At 43.0% G+C, this 19513-nt stretch overlaps 1 protein-coding gene across 1 annotated transcript; it reads left to right on the top strand.

Moving 5' to 3' along the window:
* Window positions 1-4526: 4526 nt before the first annotated feature.
* On the top strand, window positions 4527-17047 carry LOC101401696 (uncharacterized). The gene is made up of 4 exons (XM_004439116.3): window positions 4527-4823; window positions 5396-5434; window positions 7502-7628; window positions 13044-17047. The coding sequence occupies exons 1-4, from the start codon at window positions 4791-4793 to the stop codon at window positions 14618-14620; spliced, it is 1776 nt and encodes a 591-aa protein (XP_004439173.3). The 5' UTR covers window positions 4527-4790; the 3' UTR covers window positions 14621-17047.
* Window positions 17048-19513: the final 2466 nt, after the last annotated feature.

The raw sequence follows: 19513 nt of genomic DNA on the forward strand, positions 1-19513 counted from the left end.
GTTTTGTGTCTATTAGTAAACATGTGTTTTATTAAAAGATTGTACTATAAAGTAACAAGTTTCCAGAAATTATGAAAAGTGTTTATAAATTTGTCAAGCCACAGAATGCTAATGTAAAAGAAAGTTTATAACTGCTTACTTAGTTTTTACTTAGAAGTCAAAGTCTATAAGGGTTAAAATTCAAATTAACATGTGATTTATTAATTTATATATATAAATATATATATATTCAAATATATATATATTTGAATAAATTCAATTTAATATAAGTTACTAAAAATTAATAAGGGAAACATCTTTGTATTCAAGGAAAGTAAGATGTATATTTTTAGTGAAGAAGGTATAAATAATGGAAATATTTCGTTTGGTTGGTTAAGAAAGATAAATTTGTCCCAAAGTACTAGGAGGAAAAAAGAAAGGCATAGGACAAGTTCTGAATGTAAAAGAAAATTATAAAAGGTTTGTGGAAGAGGAATTCTGGAAAAAGAGTTTTATGCATGGTCAAGTTGGCTGAGATTAAAATAAATCCAATTAAGTAAATGAGTTTTAATGTCAAAAGCTGGTGCATAATTAGAATTTAGTTCTCTCTCTCTTAAAAGGATAATTTTCTTGAATTTCATTCTGCTCTTGGTAGAGAAATCATGAAAGGTTTTGTTTTATCAAAATAAATTTCCTGTATTATTTTTACCAGGTTTTTAATCTCAGGTGCTAAGGTTTTTCCTACAGCTATTTAATCCTGCATTCGCTTAAAAATCTTTAATTGTCACCATGGTTAAATGGATAACTAAGCATTGTTTCATAGGGACCTGTGATATTATGTGGGTAAATGTTATTGATATAGGTATTTTGAAATTGTGTAACATTACTAAAATTCTGATCTGTCCTGGTTATCTGTCATAATTCTAGTTATTATTTTAAAGTGTTGTATGTCACAAAATTAACCAAATTTATTTGTCAATTGCCATTTTGTGGTCTTGTTGTTTACAGACTGTTATTGCTTTGCTCTGATGCTTTTGAAAAATACATTTCATCTTCAGAGAAATTCATGGAAAGAACTCTGACATTTACTCTGGAGTGCAAGTTTCTGATAAACTTTCAGATCATGAAACTGAACTGGGTAAGAAATAACAGAACTCTAACAGAGAAACTGCTGACTTCATGAAACTGCTAACAGAAGATTAAGATCAAGAATTGATTACACAGGACTGAATGAACTGAAGAGGATGATTATAATTTTTATGACTTTTGTTTGAAATATTCCTGATTTTTTAAATGTTTTGTTTTCAGTTTTAAGGAAAACTTTCCCCTTTTCTCTCAAGCTAACTACAACTTATAGCAATTTGGTAAACTATACTTTTGTAAGCAGAATTAAAACATTTATCTTTTCTCTCTACCTGATCCCTCCAGAATTTGGAAACTCTTAGTAAGTGAATATTCTTATTTCATGGCAATATAGTTATTTGCATAAGTTCAATAAGAATCTGCTCTCCTTATAACAGGACACAATTGGAAACATTGGTTACATTACGAAGGCTTTGACTGGAATATTATATTTGAGAAAAACATACAGACTCAGATATAAAAAGAGCTTTTGAGAGACAAAGATTGGACTTTATGAAATAAAGCCAGGTGGAAATACTAGCCTGGTACCTTATGTACAGCATTCCAAGCAACACTTACTGGATAAGTAAGAGATGCCACTTACCTGGCAGGTGCAAGGAACCTCAAAACATTTTGGGGAACCTCGAAAAGAGAGGAATTCTCCCAAATCTGTAGGTATTGCAGGCAAAGTCTGATGACAAAGTCCTTGGCTTGGCTTTCCTGGACTAGAGGCCTTCAAAGTTCAATCTGAGATTCCTTATAAAAAGTTCCAGCCGGGCCGGTCCTGTGGCTTAGCGGTTAAGTGCGCATGCTCCACTACTGGCGGCCTGGGTTCGGATCCTGGGCGCACACTGACACACCGCTTCTCCGGCCATGCTGAGGCCGCATCCCACATACAGCAACTAGAAGGATGTGCAACTATGGCATACAACTATCTACTGTGGCTTTGGGGAAAAAAAAAAGGAGGAGGATTGGCAATAGATGTTAGCTTAGAGCCGGTCTTCCTCAGCAAAAAGAGGAGGATTAGCATGGATGTTAGCTCAGGGCTGATCTTCTTCACACACACACACACACACAAATAAATAAATTGTTAAAAAAAAAAAAGTTCCAGCAAAGCAAATTTAAAACAGCCTATATGATCAGTTGCTATTCTTGCTGTACTTAGGTAAATAATCAGGCCAAATTCATTGAAAACTAGACTTATTTTGCAAACCAGTTAGTCTTATTTTGACTACCTTTGGTAAAAATGAGGGTGATTTTAGAAAGATTATGTTTCAATAGAAACTATAATACACAATTGTGGATGTTAAATTCTGGTTCTGTTAATTGTCTTTGAGGTTTTTGTTATATCTGTTAACTGGACTGGATCCTGAATTCTTCTAGTCTCCTGAAATATCTGGCTTCAAATCTCCAAACTAACATTTTCAATTTTTTTCCCACCATTTTCACTTGGAATCACTGAGAACTGAAGCTGCCCTTTTCCCTAAAGCCTTGCAAACTGAAGCTGGAGGACTTGATATAAACTTAAGAGAGATTCACGTCTGTAGCTATGTAAGCCACTCAGAAAGGTACCTGAATACCCAATGACATTATCAGAGACATTTCAAATTGCAAAAGATGCTTTGACTCGGACATCTAGAAATCTTTTTGGCTGCCCCCCAGACCCAGAAACTGATTTATAATTTGCTCCCACCGTTAACTGTTTTCTTTTTGTCTTATTAATTACCTGGTTACTTGCTTCCACAATATAGGCCTAATTTTGGGAGCCCATCTGCATTACCATACTACTAACAGACTGGTTCAATAAGATGGAACAACAGGATGTCCCTAAAGATTGAGGGATTAAACAACAAAAGGGGGGAATTGATACCGGCTCAAGACAACCTTGACATAAGGAAAGCCATATTGTAAAAAAGAAACACTATTTTAACTTTGAATGACCTCTGACTAACTCACTCAGCCGGATATGCACCCTCCAGGAGATCTAACTGCTCTGTAGATTTTACAACCCTTGCTTGTGTATGTACATCCCTGCTGGGATAAGATGACAACTCTGCTCTTTCCAGTTCCTTAGGAATGTGATGACACCCGAACAGAGAATCTATGCTAATATCCACCATCAATGAAAACTGAAAGATCTGGTGTGGTGACTCCCAGTCTGTAACAACCAAGGGTCAACATTCCTAATCTCCCTCCCCTATAACCCACTGGCCTATATAACTGCTGTAAGATTTTGTGCCCCTTAAGACTGTTGTTTGAGACATTAGTTGGCCATCTTCCCCCTTGCTAGCAAGCTGTAATAAACTGTCCTTTCTTTTCCACCATCTTGCCTCTTGACGATTGGCTTTTGTTCCAGGCGAGCAGATCATGTCCTTTGCCCGGTAACAGGTATGGCAAGAGAAAGGAGCTGGAACTCCAGACCCCACGGTGCCTGGGGCAGACGCTGGTTCAGGTGGGGAGCAGGGGAGCACCAGGTCGGAGACTCCTAGAGTGCAGGCACCTCCGCGGAGGCAGTTAAGGGCACTCCCGTCGGGGCTGAGCCTCCACCCCTGGCCCCAGAATCCGAGTTTCCCCTTTTCACTCAATGGCCGGAATCCCGACTTTCACACGCGGCGCCCGCGGGTCTGGAAGAGTGGCGGGCCGCGAGCTGCCCTGGCGCATTCCCGGTAAGAGCGCGGGAGCTGCGGGCACGCGGAGGAGCCTCCAACCCCACGGAGGTTCCTATGTCTCAGGCTCCTCCCGGCAGGGCTTCCCCAGCCCTCTGGGCTCCCGGCGCCAAGTCCCCGCCGCCGTCCGGGGACGAAGGTCCTCACCCCCGCCCGGAGGTGGGGCGCAGACCCAGGCCGCCAGCGAAGAGTCCACACTGCCCTCCGGAGGCCGAGTCCCCACTTGACGCGCTCGGGGCAGAGTCTCAGCTTATCGCCTCCGAACGCAAATCCTGACCTTTCCAGGCGACCCCAGGAGGTGCTCACAACCCGCCGACCCTGATCTGGTCACGTCTTAAACCCGCCCTCGCGGGGATCAGAGAGCCGAGGGAGCGGCCCCGGGACTGTGGACGGGAAGCAGAACCACCACAGAAGGCGCTTCCGGTGCCCCCACCCACCCCGCGCCCGGGAAGCCCCCTCGCCGCCCGCGACCACCCCGGAGGGCGGAGGGTCCCCGTGTGGGGTTGAGCTTCCACGCGAGCCCCAGACCCCAGCGTGGACCGTCGCCGGCTCCCTCCCGCGCCCCTGCGGGGACAGTCTCGGTGCCCACTGGGCTGAACGCCGCCGCAGCCCCACGGCTCCAAAGCGACCCCCAGCACTCCGCGACCTGGTGCCCAGCGCCCTTCACTGTGGCCTGCGTCGCCGTGGGAACTACGTTACCCATAATGCCCGGGCAGCGCGCCCAAACGTGCAGTCAATGAAGGCCCGGAACGTTTCCGCGTTTGGACCATGGGTCGGGGCGGGAGTTCCGGCGTCGCCATGGTGGCAGTCGCTCTGACTGCTCTCGGGTCAGCCGTGGTCTGACAGCTCCAGGAGCGGGGAGTCGGGCTCGTGGTGACCACATCGAGAAGGCCCTAGGGGCGGGGTAGTCCCCACGGCACAGCGGCTGGTCTGAAGGTCGGCGGCGGCGGTGGATGACCGCCGTGCACGGGTCCCGGTTCTGTCGCCCGCCACTTAGGATCCCCGCTCCGCCCCCAGAGTCCGATGGCGGCGGCCGCGCGGAGGGAGCCGGCTCAGGTCAGTTCGTGCTCCGCGCCCTCCCGCCCTCAGCCCAGCCCAGCCCTAGAGCCCCGAGTGCGGGCGCCGCTCACGGGCCTGCAGCCCAGGCCCCGGTGTCCGGGACGGGGAGGCGCTCGTGGGAGGGGTCGCTATATCTGAAAACCAGTGTGATGAGGTGTAGGAGAGGGTTACAGGCAGAGGGACCATTTTGTGTAAAGTCGTGGAGGGGCGATTGATCCAGAAGCATTCGCGCCTGGAACGGCAAAGTGAGGCGTTTTACCTTCAACCTCTGGTAACCATGGAGGGTTGTGAATAGAAGATGCACATGATCTGAGTTCGACTTTCAGATTTTTCAAAGTTGCTCAGAGTTAGAACACACAGGAAAGGGAATGATAACACTGAGGCACAGGGAGGTTGAGTCCTTGTCGAAGGTCACAGCTGTTAAGAGTCAGCACTGAGGACTGAGGCTCAGAGATAATGTAGTCATCCCAGGTCACCTGGCTCCAGGGTTGGACAGGGGTACAGGGAGGCCTGAGCCCATGGAACCCTTCCCTGGTTACATCCCTCTAATGACCTCTCTCTTCCCACAGATTCCCATGACTACAGAAGCACTTGTGGACTGTACGCAGGTGAGTGACTGGAGGATATTCCAGGCCCTCAGTGGCGCTCACCCCACCCTTTGTCTCTGGGATTGTGTCCTGGGACTCTTCACCTGTCACTCTTCCAGTCCTTGGGCCTGGAGATCCTGAAGAAACCCCAAGCCCAGGGTGGTAAATCCAGGCTGGAGGTTGTATGGAGAGGTTCCTGTTGCTGACAGCCAATACAATGAGGTGTAAAAGGTTGCTTCAGACAGAGGTACCAGAACGTGCTAATGCTGGGAGATGAGACTGAGCTTGTTCAGGGAAGTGCAGTTCTCCTCTCTCCTGTCTCCTCAAAAAGAAAGGAGAACTGAGAACAGGTGGGAAGGTGTCAGGCCTGGAATGGCTCCAGGAGAAGTTGGGTGTCTCTTCTGGAGGTGATGGGAGAAATAGAAGGTTTGGAGCAGGGGTGGCAGTGATCTGACCCAGGTCTCATCAGGCTCTCTGTGGCTGCAGCATGGAGAACAGACTGGGGGTGTGGGGAGGCGATAGGAATAACAGGGAAGAGGTGACGGCAATACTTCAGGTGAGTGTTGGTGGTATACCAGTGTGGTGGTCCTAGAGGTGGGAGAACTGGTTGGATTCTGGATCAGTTTTTTAATTAGGGCTGCCCAGAATTTCAGATTTTGAGGATGAGGGAGAGAAAGGTAGGGGTCAGTGATGACCCCAAAGTTTTGGGGTTCAGCAGCTGGAAGGATGGAAACTCCATTAACCAGGATATTAAAGTTGGTAGTAAGATTAATTTTCATTGAGGATATCAATATTGTTTTGGGCTGTCTTAAGTCTGAGATGTTTCAGAGAACAATTAGTAGATGGCCACACAGGTCTGGAACTCTGAGGAGGAATTCAGTATGGACACATCCAAAAGTGGTCGCCAGTGTCTGCACTGGGGTGTAGCTGTGGGTCACAATTAGGAGGGGGTCATGGTCATCATGGTAATGGTATTAGCAGCGCAGCAATGGGGCAGTGGGGTTAGAGTTAGGGTCTCATCCTTGGGTACCTGGGAGGGGTGGTGGGCATCACGAACACAGCTGAGGGAGAGAAGTGGCTGTGGGGAGGTTGTAGGAGAGTAGATGATCTGTCAGGTGGCCAAGGCTTCCATGGGAAGTGTAGACATGAGAGGAATGCAGAGTAATTGAGACAAGATGACAGTTGAGGGCAGCACTAGTGTTTATTCACTGCTCTGTGGGCTCACCAGGATTTTGTTGTGATCTTGCTGTGTCTTGGGTGTTTCAGTCAGGCTGGCAGTTTAGCACAGGGACACAAGTGACCATTTGGGAGAGTCTCTGGGCCTGGGGTAGAGGACCTCTGGGGCTGGGCTTTGAATGATGATTAGACAGAGAGAGGAAGGCAGTGACTGGTGAGGGGACATCAAGTGAGCACAGGTGGAAGTAAGCCCTGGGTATCTGAGAACTGCAGGTGGTTCTCGGTGGCTGAGATTGAAGCAAGGAGGAGAATTGGGCAGGGAGGCCTGCAGGGCAGGGTTTGTCCCCTCTGGCAGTTCAGATCATCGGAGGTCTGAGTAGTACTGGATCCTGTTTGAATTGACCAGCACCATCTGGATGCCATGTGCTGAGTAACAGATGGGGAGGCCAGGGAGATGCCTGTGGTGTGGACAGGAGGGTAGAAGTGGTTGCTGGCCGAGACTGAGAGAGAGGTGTGGAAGAAAGAGTGCCGTGGAGAGAGAGTGTGAACTGAAGGACCTAGGGCCGTGACGTTGAGGACAGAAGGGTGAAGGGTGAGCCCACATTTGGTTGTGTCTGAGAGGCACAATCTGGGGGACTCCAGAGGAATTGCCTACAAGAGGCCATACGCCCTAGTGCCAGGCCCAGCGTTTAGATGGTTTCTCCCTGCCCACCTGCCTGTTGTTGCTGTGAGCAGGCAGGGTGGTCATGATGCCGTGAGGAGAGGGCAGGAATCTGTGGCACCAGGGCCTGATATTTCCTCTAAGGTGGGGTCATTGGAAGGAAGGTGAGCAGGGGCTGGATGTGTGGGTGGAGGAACTTGGGGACCTAGGAGAGAAGTTGATCATGGAATAATCTGTCCCCATCATGGCAGGGCTGTGTGACCTTTGAGGACGTGGCCATTGACTTCTCCCAGGAGGAGTGGGGGCTCCTAGATGAGTCTCAGAGACGCCTGTACCATGACACAATGCTGGAGAACTTTGCACTTATAGCCTCTCTGGGTAAGGCCCTTCACCCACCCCAGTGACCTGGTTCCTATCTGTCCTCTTTTCACCCAAAGGCAGCTCTCTCCTTTCCACAGCTGGACCATGGGCTCTGCTAACTTCCTCACTTTCTCTGCATGTGTGCTGTGGGTGCCAGCGCTGAGCTGTGTGCACTGCCTTGAGCAGCTGTAAGTCCTTTTGCCCCAAGGTGCACAGGGAAGGGTCTGAGCTTCAGGAGTCTGAAAGTCAGCCTGGTGCATCTTACCTTGTTTGCGCTCTCCTTGGCGGGGTGAAAGTATCCATGGCACTTTGTGTTCCAGGTTCTGATTGAGTCAGTCATGTTAATAATATTGATACTGGGTATTGGGGATGGGACCACAGCATTCAGGTTGTAGTCCATGAGGCACCCTTTAATTTTTCCAGATATCAGAACAGGCACAATTGGGCTGTAGAATGGAGAAGCAGTGAGGATAATCACCCCTTTATTTATTACATTTTATATAATAAGTTTTAATCCTTGAAGGCCCTGTTTTAACTTACATTGGGCCATATTAACTGTTTTAGCTAGGTGGCCTATAGGGTACTATTTTATTAAGCCAGTTTGTGTCAACGACTTAACGTAAATTTAAATTTATTATTCATCATGTTAGAGCATCTGTGCCCAGTATGGGATATTTTCAGGTAACGGATGCTATGACGTTGAGAAAGTTAGGAAAGGCTACAGTTCAAGTGAGGCATATATGTTTTTCTCTGTTTTATATTTAGTTACTTTCCTACGAGTATAGGGGTACAGTGTGTAAAAGTAGTGGGATCCCCAGATATAGTTTGAGCCCCACTAATGATTATGTTTATGAAGTTTGGCCATTGGTGCCTTTTAGTAAATGTTAAAGGTTATTTATTTTTTAATGTTTAAACCACTTTATTGAGGAATGATTGACATGTAAAAAGCTGTACATATTTCATATATACAACTCAGTGGATTTGGGGATAGGTATATACCCTTGAAACCATCATCACGCTCAAGGCCTAAATGTATCCATCACCTCCAAAGTTTCCTCCCATGTCTTTATTATTATTATTATTTTTTGTGTACATGTGATAAGAATACTTAACATAAGATTTACCCTTGTAGCAAACTTTAAGTATACATCACAGTATCGTTAGCTATAGACACTGCTGTATAGCAGATCTCCAGAACTTAGGATCTTGCTAATTGAAACTTTGTACCCTTCAACCATCTCTTTCCCTTTTCCCCTTTCCCCCAGCCTTGGGCAAACACCGTTCTACTCTTTGCTGCTATGAGTTTGACTATTTTAGATTCCACATATAAGTGAGATCATATGGTGTTTGTTTTTCTGTGTCTGGCTTGTTTCACTTAGCATATTGCCCTCAAGGTCCATCCATGTTGTCACAAATGGCAGGATTTCCTTCTTTCTCATGGCTGAGTAGTATTCCATTGTATGTATATATGACATTTTCTTTATCCATTCAGCTATCAGTGAACATTGAGGTTTTTCTGTATCTTGGCTTTATGATAATGCTGCAGTGGCCATGAGAGTGCTGGTATCTCTTGGAGAACTTGATTTAAATTTCTTTGGATAAATACCCCAAAATGGGATTGCTGGATCATATGGTAGTTCTATTTTTATTTTTGAGGAAGCTCCATACTGTTGTCCATAATGGCTGTACCAATTTACATTTCTACCAAAAGTGTACGAAGGTTCCTTTTTCTCCACATCCTTGCCTACATTTGTTATCCTTTGTTTTTTTTCTTTTAATAATAGCCATCCTAACAGGCCTGAGATGATATCTCATTTTGCTTTTGATTTGCATTTCCCTGATGATTAGTAATGTTGAGCACCTTTCCATATACCTGTTGGCCATTTGTATGTCTTTGGAGAAATGTCTATTCAGGTCCTTTGCCCATTTTTTAGTTGGATTATTTGTTTTTTTTGCTATTGAGTTGTACGAGTTCCTTATATATTTTGGCTGTTAACTCCTATCAGATAGATATACAGTTTGCAAATATTTTCTCCCATTCTGTAGCTTGTCTTTTCATTTTGTTGATTATTTCCTTTGCTGTAGAGAAGCTTTTAGTTTGATGTAGCCCCACTTGTTTATTTTTGCTTTTGTTGTCGTATCCAAAAATTCATTGCCAAGACCAATGTCAAGGAGCTTTTCCCCTAGGTTTTCTCTAGGAATTTTATGGTTTCAAGTCTTTTTTTTTTTTTTTTTTTTTTTTTAAAGATTTTATTTATTCATTTTTTCCCCCCAAAGCCCCAGCAGATAGCTGTATGTCGCAGGTTCACATCCTTCTAGTCGCTGTACGCGGAACTCGGCCTCGGGTTGGACGGAGATGTGGTGCCTCGGGGCGCGCCCGGGATCCGAACCTGGGCCGCCAGCATCAGAGCGCGCACACTTAACTGCCAAGCCACGGAGCCGGCCCGGTTTCAAGTCTTATATTTAAATTTTTAATCCACTTTGAGTTGATTTTTGTGTATGGTGTAAGATAAGGGTCAAATTTCATTCTTTTGTGTGTGGATGTCCAGTTTTCCCAGCACCGTTTATTGAACAGGCCACCATTTCCCATTTTGTATTCTTGGCCCCTTGTCAAACATTAATTGACCATATATTCATGGGTTTATTTCTGTGTTTTCTATTCTGTTCCATTGGTCTATGTGTCTGTTTTTATGCCAGTACCACACTGTTTGGACTACTGTAGCTTTGTAACATAATTTGAAATCAAGAAGCGTGATGCCTCTTGCTTTGTTCTTCTTGCTCAAGAATACCTTGGCTACTCAGGGTGTTTGGGGTTCCATATGAATTTTAGGATTATTTTTTATACTTCTGAGAAAAATGCCGTTGGAATTTTGAAAAGGATTGCATTGAATCTGTAGAACGCTTTGGGTAGTATGGACATTTTAAGAATATTAATTCTTCCAATCCATACACAGAGTATATCTTTCCATTTATTTGTGTCTTCTTTAATTTCTTTCATCAATGTTTTATAGTTTTCAGTGTACAGATCTTTCACCTCGTTGGTTAGATTTATTCCTATGTATTTTATTCTTTTTGATGCTATTGTAAAAGAGATTGTTTCTTTTTAAAGATTTTATTTTTTATTTATTTTTTCCCTCCAAAGCCCCAGTAGATAGTTGTATGTCATAGCTGCACATCCTTCTAGTTGCTGTATGTGGGACTCGGCCTCAGGATGGACGGAGAAGTGGTGCCTCAGTGCGCGCCCGGGATCCGAACCCGGGCCACCAGCATCGGAGCGCGCGCACTTAACCACCAAGCCACGGGGCCGGCCCAAAGAGATTGTTTCTTAATTTCTTTTTTGTATAGTTTGTTGTTAGTGTATAAAAATGCAACTGATTTTTGTATGTTGATTTTTGTATCCTGCAACTTCACTGAATTCATTAATTCTGACAAGTTTTGGTATAGTCATTAGAGTTTTCTGTATATAAGATTATGTTATCCACAAACAGAGATAATTTTACTTTTCCCTTTCTGGTTTGGATACCTTTTATGTCTTTTTCTTGCCGAACTACTCTGGTTGGGACTTTCAGTACTATGTTGAATAGAAGTGGGGAGAGTGGTCATCCTTGCATTGTTCCTGATCTTAGTGAAAAAGTTTTCAGCTTTCCCCATTGAGTATGATGTTGGCTGTGGGCTTGTCATATACAGCCTTTATTATATTGAGGTACGTTCCTTCTATATCTATTTGTTGAGAGTTTTTATCATGAAAGGACACTGAATTTTGTCACATGCTTTTTCTGTATCTATTGAGATGATCTTACAATTTTTATCCTTCATTCTTTTAATGTGGTGTATCACATTTATTGATTTGTGTTTGTTGAAATATCTTTGCATTCCAGTGATAAGTCACAGTTGGACATGGGGTATGATCCTTTTATTGTGCTGTTGAATTTGGTTTCATAATGTTTTGTTGAGAATTTTTGCATCTGTGTTCATCACGGATATTCACCTGTAATTTTCTTGTGTTAGGTAGTCTTCTTATCTGGCTTTGGTATGAGAGTAATGCTGCCTTGTAAAATGATTTTGGATGTGTTCCCTCCTTTTCAGTTTTTTGGAGGAGGATTGGTATTGAATGTTCCATAGAATTCACCAGTGAAGCCATCAAATCCTAGGATTTTCTTTTTGGGGAGGTTTTTGATTACTGATTCAAAGTCCTTACTCATTATTGGTCTGTTCAGATTTTCTGTTTCTTCATGATTAAGTCTTGGTAGGTTCATTGTTTCTAGGAATTTATTCATTTCTTCTAGGTTATCCAATTTGTTGGTGTGCAGTTGTTCATAGTAGTCTCTTAGGATCCTTATATTTCTGTGGTATCAGTTGTAATGTCCCCTCTTTCATTTATAATTTTATTTATTTGAGTCTTGTCTCTTTTTTTTGCTTAGTCTAACTAAAGGTTTGTCAATTTTATCTTTTAAAAAAAAATTCTTAGTTTTGATCTTTTCTGTTTTTCTAGTCTCTATTTTATTTATTTCTGCTTTGATCTTTATTATTTCCTTCCTTTTGCTAACATTGGGCTTAATTTGTTCTTCTTCTGGTTCCCTGAGGTGTGAAGGTAGGGTGTTTATTTAAGATTTTTCTTTTTTTCTTAATGTAGATATGTATCTGCTTTAACCTTCCCTCTTAGAACTGCTTTTGCTATATTGTGTTGGTATATTGTGTTTCCATTTTCATTTTTCTCAAGATAGTTTTTGATTTCCCTTTTTTTTTTTTCTTTTTTTGTGAGGAGATCAGCCCTGTGTTAACATCTGCCAATCCTCCTCTTTTTTTGCTGAGGAAGACTGGCCCTGGGCTAAGATCTGTGCCCATCTTCCTCCACTTTATATGGGACGCCGCCACAGCATGGCTAGCCAAGCAGTGCATCATTGCGTGCCTGGGATCCGAACCAGCGAACCCCGGGCCGCCACAGTGGAGCGCGTGCACTTAACTGCTTGCGCCACCGGGCCGGCCCCAGTTTTTGATTTCCCTTTTGAGTTCATCTTTGACTCACTGGTTGTTTAAGAATGTGTTGTTTAATTTCCACATATTTGTGAATTTTCCAGTTCTCCTGTTACTAATTTCTATTTTCATCACATTTTGGTCAGAAAAGATACTTGATATGATTTCAGTTTTCTTAAATATGTTAAGACTTGTTTTGTAGCCTACCGTATGATCTGTCCTTGAGAATTTTCCCTATGCCCTTGAGTAGAGTGTGTATTCTGCTGCTGTTTGATGGAATTTTCTGTATATGTCTGTTAGGTCCATTTGGTCTATAGTGTTGTTCAAGTCCACTGTCTCCCCAGCCATCAAGGTTTTTTAAGATATCAAAATATTATATTATACAGAAAGTTAAAAAAAACACAATTAATACTCTCACACCATAGTCATCATGATTCATCAGGACTTCTCTTCTTTCAGTTTGTTGGCATGGAACAGAGAATGAAGAGACACCTTTTGAGCAGAGTGTTTCTATAGAAGCTTTCTCACAGGTCAGGACTCCAAAAGCAGGTCCAGCCACCCAGAAGACTCACCCCTGTGAGAAGTGTGTCCCAATCTTGAAAGACATTTTGCACTTGGCTGATCTACTTGGGCAGAAACCATACTTGGTTGGGGCATGTGCAGACCTACACCAGCTTCAGAAGCGTTCCAGTGCAGAGAAAAGGGATGTGGATAGAGCATCATTTGTTAAGAGCTGTATATTCCATGTGTCAGGGAATCCCTTCGCCTGTAGGAAGATTAGAAAGGAGTTCCCGGTCATGCTGGGGCTGCTTCAGCACCAGGACATTCCCAACAGTGAGAAGTCAAACAAAATCACCAAGCATGAGGAGGCCTTTCATGGTGGAAAAAATCATTACAAGTTGCGTGAATGTGGGAAAACTTCCAGCCACAAACACAGTCTTGTTTATCACCCAAGAGTCTCCACTAGAAAAAGAGTTTATGAGTCTAGCAAATATGGGAAAGCCTTCTGCTGTAAGTACTCACTTGTTCAGCTCCAGAGACTCCACACTGGGGAAAGACCTTATGAGTGCAGTGAATGTGGGAAATCTTTTAGGCAAAGAGCCACCCTCATTATACACCAGAGAGTTCACACTGGAGAAAGGCCTTATAAGTGTGGTGAATGTGGGAAATCCTTTAGTCAATGCTCCAACCTTATTGAACACTGCAGAATTCACAGTGGAGAAAGGCCTTATAAGTGTGAAGAATGTAAGAAAGCCTTTGGGTGTAAATCCAATCTTGTTCGGCACCAGAGAACTCACACTGGAGAAAAGCCTTATGAGTGCAGCGAATGTGGGAAATTCTTTAGACAAAGCTTCACCCTTGTTCAACACCGGAGAATTCACACCACAGCAAGGCCTTATGTGTGTGTCCAGTGTGGGAAATCCTTTAGTCAAAGAGCCACTCTCATTAGACACCAGAGAGTTCATACTAGTGAAAGGCTTTATGAGTGCAGGGAATGTGGGAAAGCCTTTGGATCTAAATCCAAACTCGATCGGCACAACAGAAGTCACACAGGAGAAAGGCCTTATGAGTGCACTGAATGTGGGAAATCTTTCAGACAAAGCTACAGCCTTGTTGAACACCAGCGAATTCACAGTAGAACAAGGCCTTTTGAGTGTGGCCAGTGTGGGAAGTCCTTTAGCAGAAGAGCCATCTTCACTAAACACCAGAGAATTCACACTGGAGAAAGGCCTTATAAGTGTGGTGAATGTGGGAAATCCTTTAGTCGAAGCACCAGCCTTATTCAGCACTGCAGTATTCACACTGGAGCAAGGCCTTATGAGTGTGGCCAATGTGGGAAATCCTTTAGGCAAAAGTCTGTTCTCATTCAACACCAGGTAGTTCACACTGGAGAAAGGCCTTATGAATGCAGCAGATGTGGCAAATCCTTTAGCCAACGCTCCAGCCTCAATCTCCACCGAAAATTTCACACCATGGAGAAGCCCTATGAGCGCAGGAAATATGGGAAATCCTTCACTCCAACATCTAACAGTTAGCACCAGAAAGTCCACACTTTAGAAAGGCCTTAGACCTGAAGGAAATGTGCTGTCTCCTTGTTCACTGTAATGGCACTAGACAGCTTTTGTGAGGGAGCCACCTGCCTGAAGTTGAACCTCATACTTCCAAACATGCAGAGGGGTGAAATTCCCCATGAGTTCCAGACATGTGTGAAATTCCCCATGAGTTCCAGACATGTATGAGGCTTACAGGAGCTGCATTGCACACTGTAAACTCCCCAGGGCCCTTGCCAGAGTTACATCACTGCCAGTATCTCTGCTAGAAGCCATCTCACCTCTTCCACCTTGCACAGTGTTTCCTTGGTCACCCCAATGTGCTAAGGAAAAGCAGACTTCTGAGCTCTCTCTCCCAGTCCCTGGAGGAAATCTTGAGCAGTGTGTGCCCTTACAGTGATTTCCCTTTTCTGATTGGTTCAGAATGAATCTGACCTAGTTTGGGCCAAGAGTGGACTCTGCTGGAGGCTTGCAGGGAAGGCTTTTCTTCTTCATGGGTATTGTTGGTCACACATGACACTTGATTTTTCCAGCCTCCAAGTCATCATTGGGTAACTCTGCCTCACATTGCTCTGGTTTATGCTGTAATAAAATTCTTAATGTTTAATCTACCTTTAATCTTGGGGGTTACAGTCACTGTTTTGGGTGGGTGGAAAACAGAATTGGGCTCCATTTGTGTGAAGGGGTGGATGGCTTTTGTGGGCCCTCAACTTAATGTGTGCCTCAGCAGGGACAGTATGACAGAGAGTAGTTCTCATTCCAGTTTTGGCCTAATTTGCATTGCTTCCCAAGACCTAGGGACCAGTGCACTGCTTTGTGGTCCTAATTTGTGGCCTGGATGCCTCCATATATTGTGAGACCATAGGCCACCCTGAGGAGGGGTCACTTATTTTGGCAAGCTCCAGTGCCTTTGGGAATGGCATGAATTTCTTCTCTTGTTCCTGGAGAGTATCACATAATGCCCAGTACTGTTGAGGGGAAGCTTTTCACCAAGTTCTACAAAGGAGCCAAGCGTCCTGATGTCCATAATTCTGTAGGCTGGTGTCACTTGTCAGACTACAGGAACCAGGTGTGAACCATGATTGGTACTGAAATCCTGGGTGTGATTAATAGGCAGTGGAAGAGCCTGCAGCAAACCAGATGGAATGTGCCCCTTCTAAAAGTGCATCCAGTGACTATGGCTGTGAGGAGTCACAGGACCTCCAGAGCTGTGTATCTCCTGCAGCTGAAGTCATTGTTAGAGCAAGTAATCTAAAGGTTTTGTGAATTCTGGTTGTCTTTCCAGGCTGTTCACCTCAAGTCCATTGCTGTAAAGGGAGGGACATGAGGACAGAGAATGGAGGTCCTGTTGTCCAGGGATGTGGCTTTTGTGATCTAGCCAGTGGTCCTCTTGTCTCTTGTCCCAGATTGAAACAGCCTCCATTGCTCGCCAGTATTTCCTGCCCTAATTCAGGGCTGCCCTTCTCCAGGAATAAGGAGAACTAGAGTGGAGTAGGTGTAACAGTACAGTGGAGTGGGTTATTAAACCTTCTGGTTTCCAAAAAGAGTGGGAGATCCAGATTTTTTATTTTGAACTAGTTTTTAGAAACTTTATTGAGGCATAATTAACATGCAGTAACCTACACATATTTAAGGTATACAATTGGAAAAATTTTGTCATACATATAAAACCATCATAATCATAGTAATGAGCATATCCATGATTTTCCTCATACCCTTTATAATCTTGTCCTTCCTAGGCCTACAGGAGTCTAGTGATTTCCTTTCTTTAATAACAAATTAGTTTGCATTGTCTAGATTTTACATGAATCAAATCATGAAGTGTTTACTTTTTTCTGATATTTTTCACACTGCATAATTATTTTGAGATTCATCAATGTTGCTTATATGAAGAGATCACTCTTTTTATTGTTGAGTAGTGTTCTCTTTGCATATGCCACTTGTTTATCCCTTCATCTGTTAATGGGCAGCTGCATTGTTTCCAGTTTGTTGCTGTTAGAAATACAGCTGCAGTGAACATGGGCATCCAGTTCTTTCTATAGATATGTGTTTTATTTCTCTTGTGCCAATTCTTCAGAGTATATGAATGTTTCAATATTTAAGAAACTGCCAAACTGTGATCTAAATTGGTTGTACCCATCCGTGTTCCCACCAACAGTATATGAGAGCTCCTGTTCCTCCACATTCTGCCAGTACTTGCTGTTATTAATTTTAGCTGTTTTAATAGGGGTGTAATGGCATCTCACTGTGGTTTTAATTGCAGTTCTCTGATGTTTCATGACCTTGGGCATTTTTTGTGTGTTTGCCACTTGTATATTTTCTTTAATGACTGTTAATGCCATTTGCTTATTTTTCAATGGATGTTGGCTGATATTTCCCTTTTTATTAATAAATAAGAAGACGTATAACAAAGACATTTGTTGGAACTTCACTCATTCTTCAGCAGTGATGTGTCATCTTTGCTAAATGGAAGTATTGTTTTTGAATACTATATTTTCTCAATTTTTCTATGCTAGTCACAGTATAACTCCCACAGAGGCTGTATACTTTTAAGCATAATCTACATTCTCAACATATTCTCCATTACTTTCTTAAGTCTAGCCAGTCAGTAAAATAAACAAGCCCTGTTTCGTAGTGTTTGTCAGTTTCTCTAGTGTATATACTCCCATCCTGGCCAATTTTTTTTTTAAAAACATGATATCATTTATGTAAATAAAAAATACACATTTTGCAAAAATACAAAATTATAAATATCAAACAAAATTATAAATATCAATCAATTTATAATGTGTAGGGCTTGGGAGGGGAATAAGGAAAAAGGGAATAAAAAAATGAAAGGAGGCAGGTCCTTCTATGGATGAGTAAAGATCATGTGTCATGAATTGAAGAGTATGATTAACTCTCCCTTCTGTACCTGAAGTCCCCCAGAAAAATAGTGTTCTATTTTTGTTTTTAGGGTGATTCATACTCTAAGAAACACACTTATTTACTCCTGTCGGTTTCTTTTGTTTTGTTTTGTTTTTCTACTTTTTTTTTTAATTGCGGTAACATTGGTTTATAACATTGTATAAATTTCAGGTGTACATCATTATATTTCTATTTCTGCATAGATTACATCATGTTCCCATGTTCACCACCCAAATACTAATTACAATCCATCACCACACACGTGTGCCTAATGATCCCTTTCACCCTCCTCCCTCCCCTCTTCCCCTCTGGTAACCACCAATCCAATCTGTCTCTATGTGTGTGTTTGTTGTTGTTTTTATCTAGTACTTAATGAGTGAGATCATACGGATTTGATCTTCTCCCTCTGACTTATTTCACTTAGCATAGTACCCTTAATGTCCATCCATGTTGTCACAAATGGCTGGATATCATCGTTTCTTATGTATCCTGGCCAATTTTAAGTTGCCAAAATGATGTCCCTAAACACGGAGTTGGGAAGAGACGTGCAGTAGCACAGCATTGTATTCTGTTCTCACCACACTGATGCAGTGGTCACAGATAACCTCGGGAAGAGATGTAAGAGTAAGACAGAGGAAAATAATTTGGAAGTGACAACTTTTGAGTATTTACTACATTTACTTTAAAATTAGCTTTATGGAAGTATAATTGTTTTATAATAAATTGTGCATAAAGTGTACAATTTGTGTTTTGATACGTCCCTTAATCCCTTAATTAAATCCCTGATACCAAAAGTTTCCTCTGCCCTTTTCAATCCATTCTTCCTGACATAAAGTTGATAGGACATATTCTACCCTTTGTAATGGATATTTTCAAATATATGCATGAAAGGAATGTGTTTTGAAGCCCCATGACCTCATCCCCAGTCCTCCATCATCATTGGTCAATTCATGCCATTCTTGTTTCATCTATTACCACGCACATCACTGAATTGTTTTACTTATATTCCCAACATCTTGTCTTTCAATACCTAATCTCTTCAGAATGCATTTCCAAGATGTAAGGGCTCTCATAATCTTAATACCTTTTCCACACAAAATATTTGAGGTGTCATAAAATATATTGTCAGAGCTCAGGTTTTTTTAGTTTTCCCAAAAATGTGATTGTTCTTTAAGGCATCAGATCCAAAATGGATATATGACTTTTAGTCGATGTATCTGGTCAGTCTCTACTAATTTATAGATATCACTTCATTTTTTAATTCTTGGACCATTCATTTGTTGAAGTTGTTCTGTTGTTTGTCCATCAGAATTTGCCATGTTCTGGATTTGTTTTTTTTGCATCTGTCTGAAGCTGTTTCACATGCTTGACCACCCACATTTCCTGTACACTGGATATTAATGAGATGGATGACTGAGGTCTGCTCCTGGTGGATAAATGTGTGAGAGTGACACACCTGGAAACCCACACAGTGGGACAGTGTGTTTTGCTAGCACACTGTAACTCAGCCTGGAAACAAAAGCATTTCAGTTACCATATGTTGCAGGTGTCCCCAGTAGAGTGGGAGAGTGCGGTTTGGTGCCTGCTAGTGTCACTGCAGCGTAGCCTAGAGACAAACACATATCTCAAACCCTGTGCAACAGGTATGTGAAACTGACACCTCAACACAGCCTGCTTGTGCTATACATGTGTGTATACCACATCCACAACAGACAACAAGTGTGACATACATGGGACACCCAGCCAGCATATGCAAAGCACACGAGGGACCTGTGAGATGGGACACAGGTACCAATATACCACAGGAATGGTGGCCACACAAAAGCACCAATACAGCAGAGATTTGTGAGGCAGGCAGGTGATAAGGATGCCCCAGGGCCTGGTGTGTGGGTTGCACACACATACACAGAGACTGAATATATAAACAGACAATGGTGAAACCATGTATGAAAAGAGAACTTTGACCCACAT

Source organism: Ceratotherium simum, chromosome 33, assembly GCF_057802395.1.
Source record: "Ceratotherium simum simum isolate JZ-2026a chromosome 33, ASM5780239v1, whole genome shotgun sequence".
NCBI classification, from domain to species: domain Eukaryota; kingdom Metazoa; phylum Chordata; class Mammalia; order Perissodactyla; family Rhinocerotidae; genus Ceratotherium; species Ceratotherium simum.